General features: G+C 27.4%; 5 protein-coding genes across 8 annotated transcripts; 2 read left to right on the plus strand and 3 right to left on the minus strand.

Moving 5' to 3' along the window:
• Positions 1-20: 20 nt before the first annotated feature.
• LOC118071271 (RING finger protein 10) lies at positions 21-3,229 on the minus strand. The gene is made up of 8 exons (XM_035090331.1): positions 2,828-3,229; positions 2,536-2,711; positions 2,209-2,435; positions 2,046-2,136; positions 1,363-1,878; positions 1,126-1,297; positions 607-1,033; positions 21-534 (listed from the first exon to the last, which is right to left on the minus strand). The coding sequence occupies exons 1-8, from the start codon at positions 2,898-2,900 to the stop codon at positions 153-155; spliced, it is 2,064 nt and encodes a 687-aa protein (XP_034946222.1). The 5' UTR covers positions 2,901-3,229; the 3' UTR covers positions 21-152.
• Positions 3,230-4,074: 845 nt separating this feature from the next.
• LOC118071286 (RUS1 family protein C16orf58) lies at positions 4,075-6,280 on the plus strand. The gene is made up of 7 exons (XM_035090350.1): positions 4,075-4,228; positions 4,327-4,487; positions 4,557-4,717; positions 4,776-5,084; positions 5,160-5,356; positions 5,447-5,821; positions 5,905-6,280. The coding sequence occupies exons 1-7, from the start codon at positions 4,159-4,161 to the stop codon at positions 5,970-5,972; spliced, it is 1,341 nt and encodes a 446-aa protein (XP_034946241.1). The 5' UTR covers positions 4,075-4,158; the 3' UTR covers positions 5,973-6,280.
• Positions 5,974-7,315, minus strand: LOC118071288 (RWD domain-containing protein 4). Its single transcript, XM_035090351.1, has 4 exons — positions 6,803-7,315; positions 6,603-6,712; positions 6,310-6,505; positions 5,974-6,224 (listed from the first exon to the last, which is right to left on the minus strand). The coding sequence occupies exons 1-4, from the start codon at positions 6,905-6,907 to the stop codon at positions 6,063-6,065; spliced, it is 573 nt and encodes a 190-aa protein (XP_034946242.1). The 5' UTR covers positions 6,908-7,315; the 3' UTR covers positions 5,974-6,062.
• Positions 7,316-8,058: 743 nt separating this feature from the next.
• Positions 8,059-15,254, plus strand: Acox3 (Acyl-CoA oxidase 3). Of its 4 annotated transcripts, XM_035090304.1 has the most exons (13): positions 8,059-8,173; positions 9,208-9,318; positions 11,597-11,739; positions 11,866-11,991; positions 12,070-12,222; positions 12,364-12,511; positions 12,603-12,893; positions 12,965-13,128; positions 13,212-13,461; positions 13,546-13,779; positions 13,849-14,003; positions 14,078-14,371; positions 14,508-15,254. In XM_035090304.1, exons 3-13 carry the CDS (start codon positions 11,608-11,610, stop codon positions 14,595-14,597), a joined length of 2,037 nt encoding a protein of 678 aa, XP_034946195.1. In that variant the 5' UTR covers positions 8,059-8,173; positions 9,208-9,318; positions 11,597-11,607; the 3' UTR covers positions 14,598-15,254. The 4 variants fall into 4 exon arrangements, with proteins under 4 accessions (XP_034946195.1, XP_034946196.1, XP_034946194.1 ...); XM_035090305.1 differs by lacking the exon at positions 8,059-8,173 and having other exon boundaries at positions 9,156-9,318; XM_035090303.1 differs by lacking the exons at positions 8,059-8,173; positions 9,208-9,318 and adding an exon at positions 9,497-10,076.
• LOC118071255 (Ionotropic receptor 68a) lies at positions 8,400-11,547 on the minus strand. Its single transcript, XM_035090306.1, has 8 exons — positions 11,516-11,547; positions 11,073-11,247; positions 10,822-10,970; positions 10,178-10,495; positions 9,997-10,099; positions 9,637-9,923; positions 9,198-9,572; positions 8,400-9,069 (listed from the first exon to the last, which is right to left on the minus strand). Exons 2-8 carry the CDS (start codon positions 11,241-11,243, stop codon positions 8,400-8,402), a joined length of 2,073 nt encoding a protein of 690 aa, XP_034946197.1. The 5' UTR covers positions 11,244-11,247; positions 11,516-11,547.
• Positions 15,255-15,538: the final 284 nt, after the last annotated feature.

The following is a 15,538-nucleotide window of genomic DNA, read 5'->3' on the forward strand; positions in this document are numbered from 1 at the left end:
TGAAAAGTTAAAAAGCCACATATAAATAGATTTTTCGAAATTATATTAAATTACTATAAATTTCATGAAGGTGAGTTTGATATAGATATTTTTATCAGAAAAGATTAACAAAAAAGTAAAGCAAATTTACGAAATTTATGGCGTTATAACAACTAAGAAGAGTGACATTTTTTCTTTTTTTTCTTTTTTATTTTTTTCTGTTTTAACTTATCGTTTCCAAATTGATCCGTTAATTCTGTTTGCTCTAAAGCTTGAGCTATAACATCACCGAAATTTTGACTATAACTTGGAGCTGTGAATTCATCATCATTGCGTATGTTGAAATTATGATCTTCTCTTGACTTCGATAATTTTTTCCATGATACTAGAGGGCTAATTGATGGCCAGGGATTTAAAGAAGATATTTTTGAGTTCTCATTTCGTAGCATTTGAGCGAAAGAAAGATTCGGTTCATTATCATCCACTGTATTTTGTGTTAGACTACTAGCAATGCTTGTCTCTCCTACAGACTCTGATGGTAATAAAATACCATTGCTGAAATTAATAAAATTTTAAAAAAAATTTTTTTCGTCAGAAATTTTTTAATAATATTTCGATAATAATTACTTAGGAGATTGAAATTCAGGTTGCCAGGTCGGAAAATGTTTACGAGATTCAATATAAACATCGGAAATAGGATATTTTCCTAGGCGTTTACTTTCCTCAGCATTAATTTTTTTTTCTCGTTTTTTTTCTTCACGATCTCGACGTTTACGTTGACATTCTCTGGCTTTTATTTGATCTTCAAATAGATCTAATATAATATCAGATATCAGTGGTGGTGTTAATTTAATTTCAGCCATTTCAAACATACAAGTCAATGGTAAATGATAGAGGTAACGTAGTCTTTTACGTAAATCTTCTGTGTAACTTCTTGTTTCTTTTTCTAAAAGTTTACCGCTTATTATTCGAGGACATTTCTCCAAACTGCCATACTGTACTTCCAACATTTTGACATTCATAGCATGAAGATATATATTTTGACCATCTTCAGCTGATAAAATAATTGTTGATTTATTATTATAAATACTTTAAAAAATATTTTTATGATTGATTATTATAATTTAAAATAATAAACAAACCTACCTTGATAAAAGTAAAAAAATTTAGGAGAGTTTTGATTACTTAGTAGTAAATGACCATCTGTTTCGTTTTCTTTAATATAATCATTAATACTAATTTTCTCTGGCTGGTGAATATCAATATTATTTTCCACATGAATTTCATCTACCTTTACATCTGATTCTCCAAGATGAACCTTTTTTTTGTCTTATTATTATTATTACTATTATTATTATATTTATAAAAAATTACTTAATATACCTGTTTTAATAGATGTTCTTCACGTACGGAAAGATCTTGAAGAGCTTGTTGAATAAAACAACTTTCAGGAGAATCCAAATTTTCTACTAATTCTTTTTGAAGTTGTGTTTTTTCTCCTTCGATTATTTTTAAGATGTCATCAACATCTGCAAGGAGCAATTTGGAGTATATTTGATTTTGTGGGTTGTCGGAAACTGAAAAAAAACTGGGCGGATCTGATGTTTCATGTTCTTCTACTGGTATTGCAAGTAAAGAACCTCTTTTACGACGCATTAATCTTAATGAAATAATATCACCGATATTCATATTAATTTGAGTCACTTCAATGACACTTTTCAGATCATTTTTATAAACCGATTCATAACAAATTGGACATTTTCGCCACGATTTATCAGATAATGAAAGATAGTGAAGAATACAGGGCCAACAGTAAACGTGACCACACCGAGTCATTTTTCCTGCTACTGGTGAGCCAAGACAAATAGGACAAGAAAGACTTTCAGTGGTGTGGATTCTCTATAAAAAAAAAACAATCCCTTACGTAATCGATCATAGAAATGAGAAAAAATTGATTATAGTACATTATAAATTTAAGTCTTGACAAAACTTTCAAACTGTTTCAAAATATTTAAAAAATAATTTTAAAAAAATACAAAACAAACAACGTTTAATTAAAATCTTACGATTTGTTCGATTAACTTCCAGTCAACGAAGATGTCAGGATCAACCAAATATACTGTGTAATCTCCATCCTTATTCACGACAAACTGACAGCTATTAAAATAATTACAAATTAAGATAAAAAATCTCTTACAAATTAACTATTTATTGTGAAATATCATTTACTTTGCTTGAAGAAATTGTTCTTTATTATAACGATGCCGTTGAGTAGATGGTAACCCGCGATTGATGCCATTATAATTTGTTGATAATCTTCCATAACTTCGACTTCCCGAATTACTTCCTCGGATCTCACGAGATTCATAGTGAAAATTAAGTAAGTGATTCAAGTTCTGTTTATTGCTTCCTGGAACCATCGCTGAGCTGATCTCAGCTAGCTCTTCATTATCTACCTACAACACATAATCATAATATTATAAATAACTGATGAAGAACTGATGAATTTTAAAGCATAAAAATATAAATTAATAAAGAAAAAAATATTTTATACACCTCGGAATTCTCCTTTGAACCGCCATAATATTGTCCTTTAGGTTTTGGTCTCTTATCAAAGTTTTTTGTTTTTTGTATACCCTGTTTTCTAGTCTGTTCATTTTTGGAGTAGCCACTTGCTCCAGGTAGTTCTCGCTTTTTAGAAATCTTCGGGAAAGTCTTAGTATAAATGACATCTATAGAAAAAGTACCATCAAAATTGAATAATATAAGTAAATGAAACTTATATTAATTGAACGAAATTGTTATCCACGAAATATTTAGGTGGTATAATTTTTTTATTTCCAAGTACCTTGACTTTTTTTAGAATCAGCAGTTGTGCTCTTGGTAGTAGAGGACGGAATATATTTGAACTTTTTGTCCATAATCAATTTGGGCTTTTGAGTCAGCAGAATAAATAATAAAATTGTAAGTAGAGATAAGCTCTTCTCCGAAGGGAGAAATAATTACTTGGTGCATGTCCTTCATTTTTTCAATAAGCCATATTCGATTGCAAGGTTACAAAATTAATATGACCTTCGATAAGGTAATATTTTTCCGAAACAGCAAGAAGCTGAAAAAAATAACACTAAAAAATTGTCAAAGAAACAATAAATTGATTCGCCTTCGATATAATATTTTATTCACCACTCTTTAGAGTAAAGTTATTCTACAGTTTCGTCGCTGACGACGAGTTTCCGCCGTAATATATACCAAGAACATCAGTTGAACTGAGAAAAAAGAGAATGCCTTAGAAGAGAGATTTGATAGTTTAATCTTGACAATATTATAGGTACCAGCGCGCTAAATCTTGCATTTTACGGACATTGTTTATAATACTGAAAACGCGGAAAGTTTAACAGATATGAAAATACTTATACAGTTAAATAAATTCGAATGATTTAGGTAAATTTACAAAAATGTAAACATAATTTTTTTAACCTAAAAATCATGCCAAATGTAATTAAATATCGTTTGTTTAAAATATAATTGAAAGATTTTTTTTAATAATTTTGAGTTCATAAAAATTTTGTATACAAACTCATTTTTAAAACTGTGTAGGTGGCGTAGTAATGTGGAGTAGTATAGTCTGGTGAGACAGGGGTCACTTCCTGTAGATTCTATCAGCTGATGGAATCTACATGGAAAACAAAAGGAAAAAATAGGCACCAAAATACGGCGGCTATATGAAATCCCAATGTATTGCCTGTTGACTTTAGGCAAGATATGTGATATTTATGTATTTATAACTAAAAAAAGTTTTCGAAAAGACATCTTTTGGATTCAGATAAAAAGATATCCAATTCCCATTTTTCCTAAAGCTTTGTTCAAATAATTTCTAAAAGAAAGACAAAATATTCTCATGATGTTTTTTTTAGACATCTCTTGGATATCTGTTCTGACATTTTTGACATCATTTTGTTTATCCAAAAATTAATCTATGTTGATATCTTTTTGATGAATTTTTGAAAAACTAATTGTTAATTTCAAAAAGGTATCATATAGGTATAAAAAAGTTAGCAACGTGTCTGTACGTACATATTGTATTTTTTACATTAGAAACAATGAAATAATTAATTATTTCATTCGACTCAATTATAATTATATAGGTAGTTTTAGAATTTAGTATTCTGTAAGGTAATAATGGTAGAAACAATTGAAATTCAAGAATATTATGAAAATTATAAAAAATTGAATATTTCTATCTTGAAAAGTACGTATGTAAATCCATTTCTTATAAAAAATATAAAAATAATACATTAAAAATATTGTATTATCTACTTTCTCAACGAATGTTAAATAATGTTTCAGATGATAAATTAATATTAAAAGAATCTCAAAGTTGGAAAATAAGTTTTTTACCTGGATTATCTTATTTAAGGCATTTACTTAAAGAAGTTTTTTTGCCTCAAGGATTTCCTGACAGTGTACATCCTGATTATGTTCCTTATCAAATATGGGATACTATTCAAGTAAGTCATCATTAAAAGAACTTTAAGATATTTTTAATTATTATTTTAATACATTTCAAATAAATGTAGGCATTTGCCAGTACAATCATTGGAACATTAACAACTCATTCGATCCTACAAGGAGTTGGTGTTGGAAAATCAACAGCAACTCCTTTAGCAGCAGCAATTTCTTGGATTTTAAAAGATGGTACAGGGATGATTGGTCGTATTTTATTTGCTTGGTGGAAAGGGTAATTATTGTAGAAACTTTAAACCATAATAACTTGAATTTATTATAATTTCTTTTAGATCTGATCTAGATTCTCAAAGTAAAAAGTGGAGACTTTTAGCTGATATTTTAAATGATATTGCAATGGGAATTGAACTTATACTACCTTATTTTTCACAAACTTCAATAACAATATTACTCTGTATTTCTACCAGTATGAAATCCATTGTTGGTGTTGCTGGAGCAGCAACTAGAGCAGCTCTGACCCAACATCAAGCATTGACTAACAATTTAGCTGATGTTTCAGCTAAAGATGGAAGTCAAGAAACTTTTGTTAATTTAATAGCTTCTGTTATGGGGATTCTTATTCTTTTGATCATTGAAAATTCGTAAAAATCTTTTAACATTACATTAATATCTAAAGTTTTAAACAGTAACATTGAATGTAAATATTTTACTTTTAGGTATATACGAGAAATTTATTTAATTTTGGTATTAATACATATTTATGCCAATTATTCGGCAGTTAAATCTCTAAGATTAAGTACCTTAAATGAAGACAGATTAGTTTTACTATTAAAACATTATTATTCAACCAAAATACTATTAGATACAAAAAAGATCAATAGTGAAGAATCTTTATTATTTTTCAATAATACAAGTAAGAATATGTATAAAAATTTTTATAATTTTTTTGAAAGTGGCTTTTTCAATTATTAATTCATTTTTATTATCTTTATCAAAATTTTAGCAAAAAAACAATGTGGATTTCACATTAAATTGGGAATTTCCATCTTTTCTATTTTGAAAAATCAAAATCAAGATTTTATAAAATATGTAAGAAATATCATATTACATAATCAAAATCACGTATATCTAATTGTACCTGATTATCGACAAAAGACAATTTATATAAGTTTAAAACATAATGTACAGCCTAGTGACATTTTAGAAGCTTATTTTAAAGCATTTTTTTATGGAAATGTGATAAAACAATTCTTAAAAAATGATTCTTTATTGAAATGCACACAAAACGAAGGTCATTTTATACTATCAAAAATATTAGTTCTTGAAAATTCTCTCAATAAAGAATTTCTAGAATGGTATGAATTATTGAGAAAGAGTGGTGAGTTTAAAAAAAATTTTTAACTTCTCAGTGGGAAGTTATTTTCTTTTATTATTTGATTAACTAAAAATAAAATTTTTTAGAATGGAATCATGAACATCATCTTTTACCTGTAAAATGTTGGCGAGGGATTTGGAGTGTAAAGAATTGAGTTTATTTTTTAAAATATATATGTCTATGTATTATTTTATAAAAATATGATATAAAATTGAATTTTTGCACTATTGCTCTGCTTGGAGCCCTAAGTATCTTGCTCAAATTTAGAACCAGTTTGAGATAAATGTTTTATAACATCTACCCAGTCCCACCCTCGGGATTTTTCACCTTTACCATCAGTTTTATTCCACTGACGTCTTTTTTGTGCCTTGGTAAGAATTTCTTTTTTTGGTTTTTTCATCGATTCCTGTAAACAATTAAATAAAAAATATTAAAATGAATAATGTTTCAAATGTATCAGAATATCAGAATTTATAAAGCCTAATATTTACTTTTTGTATCTCATCTCCTATAGTTAATTTTGAAACTTGAACATTGAGTCCAACTATTGATTCCGGTTGATCTTCTAATAGTTGAGTTAAATTTTCTTGAACAGATTGAAATAATGTATAAGTCATTGCACAGCCTAGCCATTGTTCAGCTTCTGCTTCTATATGAGCAACGATTTTATTTTTTACTGATGGTATTCTTAAAAAAAAAAACAAAAAACAAATTTAATAATTCTGTAATAAATAATCATTTTATTTTTACTCATTGAAATGAAATTAAATTCAATTAATTATACATATGTTTATTGTAAAACGTCTCCATGCTGATTTTTGGTTTTTCTGTAGGATAATTTGCTCCCCAACAGATTTCCAAAAGAAAAGATCGTGGATCATCATCTTCTCCATACTAATAATTGTTAGAATTTTTAAATAAAATGATTTAACATTTATTTTATTACTACATTTTAAGATTAAATTAATGTAAATGAAGTGAAACCTTGTATTGGTAAGTTGTAGGAGTAAGTTGTTTAAAAGCTGTATCACCTTCATAGATAGATAATAAAACTTCTCTTTCTTCTTCTTGTATTTCAGCATCGGTCATTTTTTATAATTGTACTCATTCTATGTAATTGAACTGTGTGAATAGAATTCTTTTCCAGATTATCTAATGATGTAGTCTCCTACCACTGTTATTTGCCCCCTTCTACCATATTTCTCCGTATTGCACAAGCGCACAAAAATTCCTGAATAATTTTTGGATGTTTTCGATTTGAAGAAAATATTAACATTCTTTTAAAGGCCGTAAAGCGCCACCTAGGTGCTGGTGCCGTACAAATACATAGAATAGAATAGAAGAAAATATTAAACAGTACATGATACTCTGCATCATTATTTATATTGATAAAGTGATTATCACTGAACAGAATTATCTTTAAATTCGAATTTTCTTTCAATTTAGACGATGTGCAAATACATCACGTGACATAAATGCTGTCCAATTTTTTTTTGTTTTTTTTCTGAAAGTTATACATGCGATTTCCCTATACTCTCCTGTACCTAAGGCTAGGTTTTATTTAAAATTTTTGCTCTACCACCACTACCACATATTAGTGGTAGCAGAAAGCACCTGAAAAATGATATGACAAAATACATCCTAATTACTGCGTTTTATTATGTAAAATGATTCTATTTATAATATAAAAGGTGGTAAGGATACTGGCAGACAACTTTTGCTAGCGAAAAATTAGTAAAAAACTGAAGTAATTAATTATTTACTTTTGACGGCCATGAAGCATAAAGAATCTAGTAATAATTCGAAGACTATTTTCTTAATCCAAGTTAAAGTGTTTATGCGTTACCGTTAACCTAGGTTAGCTTACTGACTTTGGTTACAAAACCCTGGTCAGTAAGGTATAACCGTAGTTAGTTAACCGAAGTTAATTAAAAAAAAAGCTCTTTTCGCAACACAAAATGAAATGGGTTTACTCCAAAAATTCAAATGAACATGAGTAACTATATTCAGTTCAGTTAAAATCATAATAATAATAATAAGCAGCGAACTTCATTCTAGTTCTTTAGCTCCTAGCGGCAGAAAAAGGTACTATTAACGTTTTAAATTCTGTAACCCGTATCTGGTATGTAAAAATAGATGGAGATGTATCTCCTTCTTCTAGACTCCATGGCTTTATCTCAAGTAGATATGTCCCCTCCTGTTAAATTTGAAGTTATTCTTTCTAACCCTTCTAAAGATATTATAATTGCAATTTTCTAAAAGATTCAAATATTTACATTTAATTTTTTATCTACCTTTTTATGTTTATTTTTGTAATTTTCATTATATTATTTCTATATACGGCTGTATAAAACTGTAAGTTTCGATGCCAATAAAGATTATTATTATTAATGATAATTATTATACTACTAATAATATTTTTGATAATTTAGCAGTTCTTTTTATTGATTAAAATTCTGAAATATTCGAAGTGAAAACAAAGTAAGAATTAAATTTTTGTCAAGTTTTGTTTATTTCCGGTTTTTGAAATTTAAGTTTTATATGTTGATAATTATCATACAATACATTTAAAAATAATGAATTATTTTTTCTGTTTTATTTTTTTATAAAAAAGATCCATCTGATATTTATCAAATTCAGGATTTTTTACTACGATATATTTCCAGTGTAAATTCTCAATAAGTAGTGTAGTTAAACCAACGAAACAACCTACTCCTAGAACTATAAGAGCTCCATAAAGTTTTTTAAGATCCATTAGAGCTTTTGGTGCCACATTTTCTGTTTTGATTTCTGCAATTTTAGACCATTCCATTACGTCACTTAACCACTTTTCCACTAAACCATTTTCTATAATGTTTCTTATAATTTCATCAACTACGGGTTTAAGAGGAGAATTTTTGTCCATTCCAATAGAAATAGGCATGTGAATAACGCATTCTTTCATAATGTGTAAATCCCGGTCGATAATTAAATTTTGATTTTGCTCTATTGCTTTTTTTTTCTCCATAGCATTCAACAATTGTCTTTTTGCACGAGCTTCTTTTAAAACATAAACACTTTCATAATAACCAAAAGTTCCATTAGCAACTCGTGCAACCGCATCCTCTTCATTATTAATTATTTCAAATCTTTCACCAATTTTGTTTAACTCAATATCTGAAGATAGTATAAATGGTTCTTTTTTATTTTCACCCCAACTCCCAACCGTTATTGAACTCCTTGCTAGCTCAGTGAATGTGTCTATGGTAACTCTGATAACATAAAATTAGAAAAAACTTGAGAATAAAGAATACGCTATCTGAATAATATTTATAGATATTCATTCTTGGCAAAATGTTGATGTTATTTTTTATTAATTAAATATTTAATTTTTTTGTACCTTCCAATAGGATTAGCCAAACTTGCAGTTAAACTAGCCCGATAAATAACAGTTACTAAGATGCAATAAAGCCACCACCAACCTATAAATACTCTAAGGGCCCAAATCTCAGGAAGCTTAGGTAGAGATACTTGCAACAGAGTGCTATGAGTGTAAAGTAGAGAATTTTGCATATCAGTAAATAGTGCCAAACCTTTAACTTTATTATTTACGCCAATTAATGATTTTTCTTTATTCACAACTTTTAGATTGTTTGAGTCTTGATTCTCATACAATTTAAACGGCATTATTTGATTTTGATAAAATACAGCAAAAAGCCGAAAAGTAAATGCAACTAAAAAGAGTATCAAAATAATAGCAATCCAGCTGTATAATCTAAAAAAGAAATACTTTATGTAACAACCAAAATAATATGAAATAATTTTGATTAATAATATACTTTAATGGCACGATTAAAAGTTTCCAAGAATTTTCAGTTAATGCTTCGGGAGTAAGAAACGTAAGACATTCAGTATTGTACGGATAAGATAGTTCTAAAAGTCTATAATGCTGAAGAGTATAATAAAAATCGCCAAGTAAAAATGCCGCCTTTGCCTCAACAGCTTCACCAAGAAGACCATTATAACTTCCATTGCCATCAGGTGTCCCCCATTTTGAAGTTTCTATATCACTGGGTCGGTAATAGATTGGTTTGAAATTCAATTTTTGTGATAAAAGTCTTATAATCTGCAAAATAGTTTCGTTCGTCAACTCCAAAATCTAACGTTTATTATTTTATAAATTAATGTTTAAAAATAACTTCAAATTCAATTCCTAAAGCTTTATTGGCTGAATGATGGTATCTTTCATAGAACATCCGAGAATATTTTGTTACAGCTGGTATGTGTTCAAATATAGCAACTCTAAAAAAATTAAAAAAAATTATTTTATGACTATATGAATTATTGATTTTTTGAATTACATTATTTTTCTTCGATTACTTGAGTTTTTGATTTTGAAGATCTTTGAAGCTGTTTAATTTCTTAAATAAATTTTTTTTCTCATAACGAAATTTTCCTTTATACCACGTATTAACATAATAAGTTATGATTGAACTATCAGAATAAAGGGGATAGCGAATCGTTTCTAAATTAAACCATTCATTGTTCATTCGTTCTCCTAAACGTACATTCAAATTATTAAATATACGAATAAATATAGACTTTGTTATTCTATTCCATAAATATTTCATTTCTGCAGTAAATAATCTAGTATCATGGATTAAGAGAAATAAACTTTGTGTATTTAATAAGCGTTCACTGAAATATTATTGAATATATGCAATTAATTATTCAGATAACTTTACAGAAAACTTAGTATACTATAGTATAAAGTATTGATATAATAATATTTACAAATAAGATAATTAAAATTGTTTATTAATGTTAGAATAAAAAATGATATCAAACTAATATGATAAAACAATTTTTATATAAATATACATGCTCTTTGAAATTTATTTTTACAATGATTTATTAAATGAATAAATGAATAAAGCAAGAAACAAATAATAAAAGTAGTATCTACTAAAAAAAATTTAATGAGAAACATTGTTTTGCAAGCAAATGTATTGAATGAAAAAAACCTCTCAGCATATTGAAGAAGCTCATTAACTTGACAGCCATTGGAAATAAGAATAACATAAGCGTCACAAGCAGAATTTTTACTTGCTATTAATGTTCTGTTGATTTTTTGTTTTGGAGGATTGAATTCTTCATTTTCTCGTAAGTTTATCTAGTGAAAGATATTTTTTAAAATAGATATATGTAATAAAGAAATTTCTTCTGAAATAATGGATAAATTTTTGCTAATAAAATAGTTTAATATCAAAATTACTGTAAAATATGAGGTTAATTTTTTACTCATCCAATAATACTGCAATAAACGATTGTAAAATGGATCTATTATAAAAACTATACAGTTGCTTCTTCTCGAAATTTCTTCTATTACTGAATTTATCATATTATTTAAGGGCTCCTCGAATTTTTCAGGCCATTTATCAATCATAAAACTTGAAATATGAGTTAAAATATTGTTTATTCATATGGAGAAAATATAAAATATTGAATACCTTTTAGAATTTATTATTAATTGGACAATTACTAACAAACTAATAAACATTGTCATTAACAGTACGATTGTAATTTTATCATGAAATTTTTTAAGAAACATTAAAATTAAAAACAGTTAAATAGGTTGTTTGAAAATAGTTTAATTCAATACTTTACTTGTTTAATGTTTTTTAGTTAAGAAAAGACTAGAGAATCCAATTATAATACCTAAATGTCTATTGATATTTGATAAGATTTATGTTGTTTTTATTTTAATAAATTATTATCCAATGATGTTTCATGTTACAGAGAAAAATAAAATGAGGATGATAAAAAAATTAGTTCGTGAACTTCCAAAAGGTGGTCCATTAGAAATTTATAGAAAACGTGCAAGCTTCGATTGGAAAATATTTAAATTAAACATCTTTAATCGAGAGGACCTTGAATATGAGGTAAATTGTTTATTTATTTATTGATAGGAATAATAAATATTTCATTAGACTAATTTAAAATGTGTAAATTATGGATAGTGAAAATAAATGAAATTATTTATATTTTTTTGTTTTTTTTTTCTCTAGAACAAACTTTTCAAATTTATTGAATCTAGGCCAGAGTTTCATAAACCTAAATATTCTCTCTCAATAGATGAGGATCGAAGGAGATGTTTTAATCAAATTAAACTTCTTTTCGAAAACGATTTTATTGTGAGTATTGAAAAAATTAATAAATTTTTTATAAAAAAATGATTAAAAAAGTCAATTTTTTAAATTTATTTTATGTAGAAAAGAGGAGATATTCCAATAAATTCACTTTTTTTCTATAATTCTTCACTACCTATCATCATTGGTATTTTTTATATGATGACGCCTTCAGTCGTCTTTACTTTGGGTACTGAAAGACATTTAGAATATTTTAATAAATTTTATAATGCTCAAGTAAGTATACTAGTATTCAACAAATCGTAAACAATTAAATAAAAATTCTTATATAAATACACATGTTTAACAATTTTCTTTATTAAAAAATAAAAATATAACTTTTGATAAAGTAGTAATTTGATAGATAATAATTTTTAGTATAGATGTTGTTTTGCTTTAACTGAAGTTTCTCATGGTACTAATGCTAAAGGTATGAGAACAACAGCCAAATTTGATGAAAATTCGCAATCGTTTATTATTAACACTCCAGATTTTGAAGCTGCAAAATTTTGGATTGGAGGACTTGGTATGCACTTAAATAACCATAATTTACTTAATGAATACGATATAATTTTCTGTCATTCTTTTTAATAATATTTTTTAATATAATATTACAGCACATCAAGCTACTCATGCACTTGTTTTCGCCCAACTTATTACTCCGGATAATACTAACCACGGTCTCAATATTTTTATAGTTCCCATAAGAGATCCACAAACAATGATTCCATATCATGGAGTAACAGTAGGGGATATGGGGGAAAAAATAGGTCTTAATGGTGTTGATAATGGTTTTGTACTATTTAATAATTATAAAATATCGAAGGAAAATTTGCTCAATCGGATGGGCGATGTTACCCCAGATGGAAAATTTATTTCACCTTTCGAAGATTCTAATAAACGATTCGGTAAATAATTATTTCCTTGTTTAATTTATCATTGAATAATTAATAGAAATAATTTGATTTGAAAAATTCAGGTGCGTCTTTGGGAGTTCTTTCACTTGGTCGTGTTACTATCACTAACATTTGCAGTAAATATAGTATCTTGGCTATGGCTATTGCTGTAAGATATTGTGCTGTGCGAAAACAATTTGGTCCTTCTGATAAAGAAGAATGGCCAGTTATTGAATATCAAGCCTTGGTAAATAATTTCATTTGAAATAACATCCTTTTTATTCAGATTTTTTATATTTTTATGTTTTTGGTGAATTTTTTAAATTTTAGTACGGAAGATTGATGCCATTATTGGCAGCAGTTTTTGCTATTCACATATTTTCTACTGATTTTTTATCACGAGCTAGACAATTTCAAATTCGTATGATTAATGCTCAACATGAAGATAAAAGTCAACTAGCTACTGAAGGTCTAGAACTGCATGCAATGTCGTCTGCAACTAAGCCGTTATGTACTTGGACTGCTCGAGACATTATTCAAGATTGTAGAGAAGTTTGTGGAGGAATGGGTTATTTAAAAGGTTTAGTGAAATATTCATAGTATATAAGTCGTTTGAAATTTGATATTATTTATTAAAAAAATAATAAAATATTTATGTTTTCAGTCGCTCGATTAGGAGATTTAAGGAATGACAATGATGCAAATTGTACTTATGAGGGAGAAAACAATGTTTTAATTCAACAAGCTAGCAATTGGTTACTGAATTTATTTCATTCCAGTATGAAAGGTAAATCGATTCAATCTCCACTTGGATCAATTGATTTTATTGTTGATAGCGAAAATGTTTTAAGAGATCAATTTAATTGTACAACTATTGAAGAAACATTGGAACCCAAAAGTGAGTTATTAATTAATTATTTGAATTGGAAAAGTATTATTTTAAAATTAACAATAAAAATTTTTTTAGATTTACTCCGATGTTTTCGATGGCTCATTTGTTATTACCTAAACCTAACTCACCAACGAGTAAAAACTTTAAGCAAAGAAGGCAAAAATCATTTTACAATAAGAAATGAAAGCCAAACGTATTTTGCTAAAACATTATCCCTTATATATGCGGAAGTAAGTATTGAAAAAAATTCTTTTTTCTTCTAATTTAGATTAATTAAAACAATTATTTTAATTACAAATTACAGCATATAGTGTTTAAAAGTTTTTTCAATAAAATAAACGATGATAATTGGAATCACAAAGAAAGAAAAGTGCTCACAAAATTATGTTCACTTTATGGTGCTTGGGTTCTTGAACGACGACTTGGTGATTTACATAGTGGAGGATTTGCACATACCACTTCCAAAATAGGCTTATTGCTTCGTGAAGGAATTCTTAAACTTTCAAAGGAGCTTGTTAATGAAGCTGTTGCACTAACAGATGTTCTTGCTCCACCAGATTTTATTCTAGATTCTCCGCTTGGGATGTCTGATGGCAAAGTTGGTTCTTATTTATTTTACAATATTCCGTAGTAGCCAAATATACGTAAGACTGATGAAAATTTTTAGGTCAGGACTGGCTACTAGGGAATTTTTTTAACATTATCACATAATTAACGCTTTATTTATTTTTCAGGTTTATGAGCATTTAGAAAAATTATTATTAGAAAATGAAAACAATTTTAAACGACCTGCTTGGTGGTCTGAAATGATATCTAAGCTATAAATATTAATTTTTATGGTTGTTTATAAAAATTAGTTAAACTATAAGAATGTGTCTTGTTTGTAGGTGCTTCTCTTTTAGGAACACAGCAAGACACTATGTAACATTATGTCTAACATAAGCGTTCCATTTAGAAACACAATTAAGTCCCGAGTCAGAATTTTTTTCTTATTTTGCTGCTGAACTTCCTGAAAGTCAGAAGCATCAGCGGGAAAAAATTATTACTTTCCATAGGAAAAATAATATAAAATATTTTTATATTTTGTTGGTGAACCCTCTTAATAATTCCCAATTCAGCACCTTCAGCAGCATAATATTTTCAACAAATTCAAGGGGTTCAGCCGGAAAATATAGATTTTTAAGGGGTTCAGTAGCAAAATTGTAGAAAAATTCTGACTCGAGATATAAAATCATATATAGACGGTTTCTTTTTCTGTATTTGGATGTTTGTACTTTGAAAAATAAGAAATTTCATTTAGGTCCGTTTGGCCCTAGACACAAAACAACATACTTTGTAGCACAGTGTCTCGTTGTGTCTCCAAAAAAGCACTTTTTATTTGAAGTGGCAATTTTACATTTGGGTTTGTAATGTCTGAGTGTATTTTAATCATTTTACATAATAATTTTATATATACCCATAAATAAATCATTGAATAAAAACCAATCAATCTTACTAGCTTCTCCACTATGGAAAAGATGACGATAGTGCTAAAACAAAATATTAAAAATTTTTTTAGGATCAGATATATTGGTAATATTCAGGTAATTGTTATTGTGCGGAAAAATATGTCTATATTTTTTCAATCTCAAATAACATAATTTTTCTTGTCGAGCTGTGTGTACCCTGAAAAAATATTGTAATGAATGGAAAAAAGTTTTAATATATATACTTATGGATATTAAAAAAATATTTTTTAATAATAATAAATTTAAATGATAATTAA

This window comes from Chelonus insularis, unplaced genomic scaffold (assembly GCF_013357705.1).
Source record: "Chelonus insularis isolate UGA/USDA-ARS -01 unplaced genomic scaffold, ASM1335770v1 contig_76_pilon, whole genome shotgun sequence".
NCBI lineage: Eukaryota > Metazoa > Arthropoda > Insecta > Hymenoptera > Braconidae > Chelonus > Chelonus insularis.